Source organism: the organism of the source record quoted next, unplaced genomic scaffold (genome assembly GCF_019419815.1).
Source record: "Pyrus x bretschneideri cultivar Hongxiangsu unplaced genomic scaffold, Pyrus_bretschneideri_v1 Contig15, whole genome shotgun sequence".
In the NCBI taxonomy this organism is placed as follows: Eukaryota; Viridiplantae; Streptophyta; class Magnoliopsida; order Rosales; family Rosaceae; genus Pyrus; species Pyrus x bretschneideri.
The window spans coordinates 2055241-2060939 of NW_025999446.1; the positions used below are offsets into that span (position 1 = coordinate 2055241).

Sequence of the window (5699 nt, forward strand, 5' to 3'; positions counted from 1 at the left end):
GATCTAGTGTTTTCAATTGTTTGATTCAGGTTGTAAGGTATTTCCATTTTGTTTTTTTGTTTTTTTTTAAATTAACTAATAGACCACAATTACAAAAATTGTGCTAACATGAATTTGAAATGTCATCTGACACAAGTGTCAGAACAAGGCACAAAAAAACCCTTATTTGTGCTCAACTCTTTGAGCACTGATGGTTATATGGTGCCCTCTAATCAAAGGGCACGCCTATAGAGGGCACATATATAGTTTAGTTGCTTGTATTGTTAATATTGCTCTATGGGCACATATGTTGGTGCCCTTTGACCTCATAGGGCACAAATAACTTGTGTGCATTGACCATATTTTTTGTAGTGTCTTTGTCAAATCCTTGAAGAATCATCAAGCACCACTACACGTGCTAGTTCTTTCATCGCCACAAGCCAAAACCTTGAGGCGTTCGTTCATCCGAGATCAAGTTATCACGACTCTTAGATTAATAACACACACTTTTCATCTTCAAAGATCGAATTAGATGATCAAACCTTGTAAAGAGCTTGCAACTCTAATCTCGTTAATACAAATATTATTTTATACATGTGTTCTTGTTTGATTTGTCACAAAAATTTCGCATTTACAGTTGGAAAGTAAGCATCCAACTCAAAACTAACTAACAACAAATGAAAAGGGTTCAGGTCTTTTTATACAAAAATCCAAGCCTTTTTAGTAAACAAGGGCCTAACTTAATAACTTGTAGATCAATGATTGAGTGATGAGAGAGGTTTTCACTTCCTTGTTTGGGCATGGATTGTCTTCCACATTGTCTAATCTCTAGCTAACATCCACATTAAGCAAAGCTTTTTCTTGACATCATGTCACTTGAATTACCAAAAGAGCTGACGATCCCATCATTAGCACAATAATAATTCTAACGGATGGTATTGATAGGTGGAGGAGTTTTCAAACAGTGTTCTGATTAATCTATTTTAAATTTGCTTTATATGCCAAAAACATCATATTCAAATATCAATCGTCCAAAAGTTCAGTTATCAAATCAAATGTGTTATATATAATTATATTTTCATCCAGGCATTTATCTATATGGATTGCATGTGGATGCGTTGTTAGTCTGGTCTCAACCAGCCTGTCATTTTTTACAGTGTAAGTTGTAATTTGTCTCAGACGACGCCAAATTTTATAAAAAATTTCTTCCAACTTTTGACATCATCTTTGACAAAGGCAGATTCTTAAAGATCTTTTTTTTTTAAAGAAAGGATAGTGATTTTCATTACTAACTATAACAGTATCAATTACAAGGGTTATATGGGTACAATCTATAGTGACCAAATATTTGATCTAGAGGTAGTTTACACAAACAAATAATGATGATAAACCCCTAATTGGCAACCACAAGCATGCACACACTAGTACAAGAATTCTTGTACAAATCTCCCACAAAAATGGTAGGTGCAAAGACTTATATCGGAGCATATGTATGTCACCACCACATAAGTGAGACCACATCAAACCATCGCTAACAAGCGAGACCACATCAAAAACACTGCTCACACTCGAAGCCACATCAGTCACTAGGTGAGACATTACCCGCTAGATGCGGTGCAAACAAACCTATGTTGACCTACACTATCTGAGAAACTAAATCTTTCGGTTGGCTTGTCTCTAACGATTGGCTCATCTCAACTTCCAACTTTACCACTTCTAGTGAGATTAGCCACAACGTGAGCCAAGCAAGGCAAAGCCTCCATATATCTTGTCGAGGAAGGCATGCCGCCATGGATCAGTCAAGGAGAGCCACAAAACCCTAAAAAAAAGTCATAAAATGAGGATCCGACTCATCAACAACCAATACCCAACTAAACTCGCAAATCTTGCCTAAATCAAGGGGATAGGCCCAGTGAGGCAGTAATTCTCGAATTTTGCGGGGAGAGGGGAGTGCATCAAAGCCGCGAAAATTGGTTGCCCACAAAAGGATGGTGAAGAAGAGGTGCTACGCAGCACCAAAAACTAGAGAGAGAGGGGGGAAAAGGGAGGGTTGAGGAGGAATGGTGGGGGAAATAAGGGGATGAAAGGCAGGGAGTCGAGAGGCTAAGGAGGCAGGGAGTGGAGAGTCTAGGGAGGTGGGGACGTTAGGAGGAGAAGGGGGCGCTAGGAAGAGGAGGGAGAGGCTGACGTTGTCCCCAAGTCAAGTCAAGGCAAGGGACGGGTGGCTAAGATACAGTACTAGGGTTTCTGTTTAGAGAGGGAGAGAAAGGAGGTTGCGGTAAAGGGATTTTTTTACATTCTCGTTGGTTGTTGATCGATCCTTAAAGATCTTTAATAACCCTACAAGCTTGGATTTCAAATTTTCACTCTCGAGCTTAGTTAAAAGAGTAAATTGTAGAAATGATCTCTCAACTTTAATCAAATTGGAGTAATGATCCCTTAACTAAAAATCTATTGTCATTGGTCCCTCAACTTATCAAAACGTGTAACTATTGGTCCTTTTCGTCAACTTCGTCAGAATTCTGTCAAAATGAGTAATGTTGGAAGGACCTTTGCTACAATTGGGTTAAAGTTGAGGGATCATTGCTCCAATTGAGTTAAAATTGAGGGACCATTTCTCCAATTGAATTAAAGTTGAGGGACCATTGATACAATTTTTCTTACTTAACTTTCCACATTTGCCTCTTGATTTAGCCTCACGTGCATGGCACGTGACTCATTTTAGCGGAAGTTCTAACGGAGTTGACGAAAATGATTATAGCTGCACATTTTGATGAGTTGAAGGATCAATGGGAATGAATTTTTAGTTGAGGGACCATTACTCCAATTGGTTAAATATGAGGGATCATTGCTACAATTTACTCTAACTGAAAACTCAAGAGTTTAATCTGAAATCTAAGCAAGAAACTGACACACCAAGAATGACAAAAGAATTACACTATTACCGTGTAAAATTACACTAGTACACTATTAAAGTGCCAATCTCGAATCGATTCAATCTTATATTATTGGTTTTCTCCACTTTCGTAAGTGATCAGATCATGGTTTAGTTGCAACTTTATGTTGCATCAATGAATAAAACTTTTTTGGTAAATTCATATGCATATGCATATGGAACCCACCTTTGCTGCAGGTAACTTGGTCTTGCATTGTACCCAAACTCCAAATTATATGCTTTAAACCGACCACAGCTTTTCTATCCAACCATATGCTTGTGGTACATGATTGCTCAATTAGTGGGTCGTTTCCCAAAAGCGTATTGGACATGATCATGGAGTTAAATCCCAATTCTTTTGAATGAGTTATATGAGCACTCAATACCTAAGTTTCTAACTAGGTTTCACAGCTTTAGTTAAGCTCCCAATAAACCAAACTATCCAGCAGATGTGTTGTTAGGTGATTTGATCCTCCCATAGTTATGCTCCATGAACAGTAAGGTGTTTGATAAGACGAACAGACACATAGTTGTACATAATCAATAACACCAAATCTTGTATATTTTATTAGTTATGGCTAAGCACTGATTAAAGACTAAATATAGTAAAGCATGGAGCTCCAGCATGGACACTAGTTCTCTCATGTTTTGACCCTCTTGTTAACGATGTAGTGGAGCTTCAAATTAATGATTTTGTTGCTACTAAATTAGGGTTCAAATTAATGATTTCGTTGCTACTAAATTTTAAGGTTCTTGCACTGTACCTAAAAATGTCATGGTGACGTTATCTTAAGCCATGATTCACGTGACAAGTTTGCACGATTGGTTTCAAATACTGTGACTGAGACACTGCGGGTGTGTGAAAGTTTTGCTACTAAATGTGCCACGGATGCCTAGTTAAACACAAAACAGAAACTAGAAAAACACTTAGTAGAGCTTATAGAACCCAACCCAATTATTTGCAGCACTAACTTTTGCTGCCTAACATGGCGTTTGTGATAAGACCATATCTGACATACAAGAGGGAGGAAATAAAAGGGAACAGGGAAAGAGATAGCGACTATAAACAATGGAAAGAAAGCAAAGTTTAATTCCAATTAATATGGATAAGCAGGAGAAAAATATTTTGAGGGGGATGATGAGCTGCACCTCAATAATTATATTGAGGCATTTAGGATTGGGGTTTGGAAAAGCATAAAGCTAGTGACATTGATGCCTTGTTTGATGATCAGAGATCCACATGCATAACCAACATTTCCGCATTTCATTTCGAGTTTCTTTCCGCAAAATACTTTGTTACTTACGTTACTTGTAAGGAATCATTCTTCGTAATCAAGTGATTTGCAAGTGAAAACGACTTATCACATGATAACGAGTGATCTATTAAAAAAGAATGAGTCATTACTTGCGACGAGTGATATATAAGAATGAATGACTGCTTTTACATGAAATTTGACTCGTTACAAATAATAAATGATCTTCAAATGAAGAAAAATGACTCATTACATGCTAAGAGGCGAACAATGTTGGTTTTATTTTTCTTCATGCCCTGGCCCTTCGTCTGCAATCTGTGTGGTCCGACCTCTACTTATCTTATCACATTCAACCCCCTCCCCTTTTCATCACTAAACTTTGTCATATCACTCTTTACTATTTAGTCCCATTAAGTTCCCCCTCCCTTAACCAACTTGAAAAATAAAACATAAAAATTGAATTCCCTTTCCAAACTTCAAAGATTCCAATCACGTAAACTTAAACTAACCCCGAAACGACGCCGTCCAACAGAAAGTATCCAAACACAAACATAACCAAATGACTGACCAAACTAAATTTTGAAGTCCTATTTTCTCCAACCTTCCACTCTCTATATATATTTCCAATTAGCGTACATTTTCAAACACTCATATCTAATATACCCCTTCTTGTATTTGTTGAATTGATTTCTGAACCACAAACCCTAGCCACAATGCCTTCTGTGCACTCTAGCCCCTTCTACCACTTAGAGAACTCAGCCATATTTAACCTAATCCGGCACGGTCATACGCCGGGCCAAAAACGTTCATCGAAATCTTCATCCGGAGGTCTTCTCAAGATGTTCAAGCTCTTCCCCATGTTGACGTCAGGCTGCAAAATGGTTGCTTTGCTAGGCAGACCCCGAAAGCCGTTACTAAAGGATCATGCCACAACAGGTACAATTTTCGGGTATCGAAAAGGGAGGGTGAGCCTAGCAATACAAGAAGACCCTCATTGCATGCCACTCTTTGTGCTCGAGCTGCCAATGCACAGTAGTGTGTTTCACAAAGAAATGGCGTCAGATATAGTCCGAATCACGCTGGAGAGCGAGACGAAGACGCACAAGAAGAAGCTGACGGAGGAGTTTGTGTGGGCTGTGTATTGCAATGGAAGAAAGGTAGGGTATTCTATTAGGAGGAAGCAAATGTCGGAGGACGAGCTTCATGTTATGCAAACTTTGAGGGGTGTTTCGATGGGGGCAGGGGTTCTTCCATGCCCTTCTGATCAGAAGGAGTACGCAGGAGATGGGGAATTGACTTACATAAGGGCAAGGTTTGAGAGGGTGGTTGGATCAAAGGACTCTGAAGCTTTGTACATGATTAATCCCGATGGTGCTGCAGGGCCAGAATTAAGTATTTTCTTTGTAAGAGCTCATTAGCTTAGCAAAAAATTATGTTCTGTTTTCATTAATTAATATAGGTTATTTAATGTAACTTTCTGTCTATGTAAACTAAGGTTCTCAAATTCATGAATTGATTGTTTTTAACTTCAA

The 5699-nt window shown here is 38.4% G+C and overlaps 1 protein-coding gene across 1 annotated transcript; it reads left to right on the forward strand.

Annotated features, from left to right (window-relative positions):
- The first annotated feature begins 4438 nt into the window (after positions 1 to 4438).
- On the forward strand, positions 4439 to 5699 carry LOC103959531 (protein MIZU-KUSSEI 1-like). The gene has a single exon (XM_009371884.3). The coding sequence runs from the start codon at positions 4881 to 4883 to the stop codon at positions 5583 to 5585; it is 705 nt and encodes a 234-aa protein (XP_009370159.1). The 5' UTR covers positions 4439 to 4880; the 3' UTR covers positions 5586 to 5699.

Coding starts and splice junctions, on each gene's coding strand:
- LOC103959531 (XM_009371884.3), top strand. CDS start 4,881: ATGCCTTCTGTGCACTCTAGCCCCTTCTACCACTTAGAGAACTCAGCC.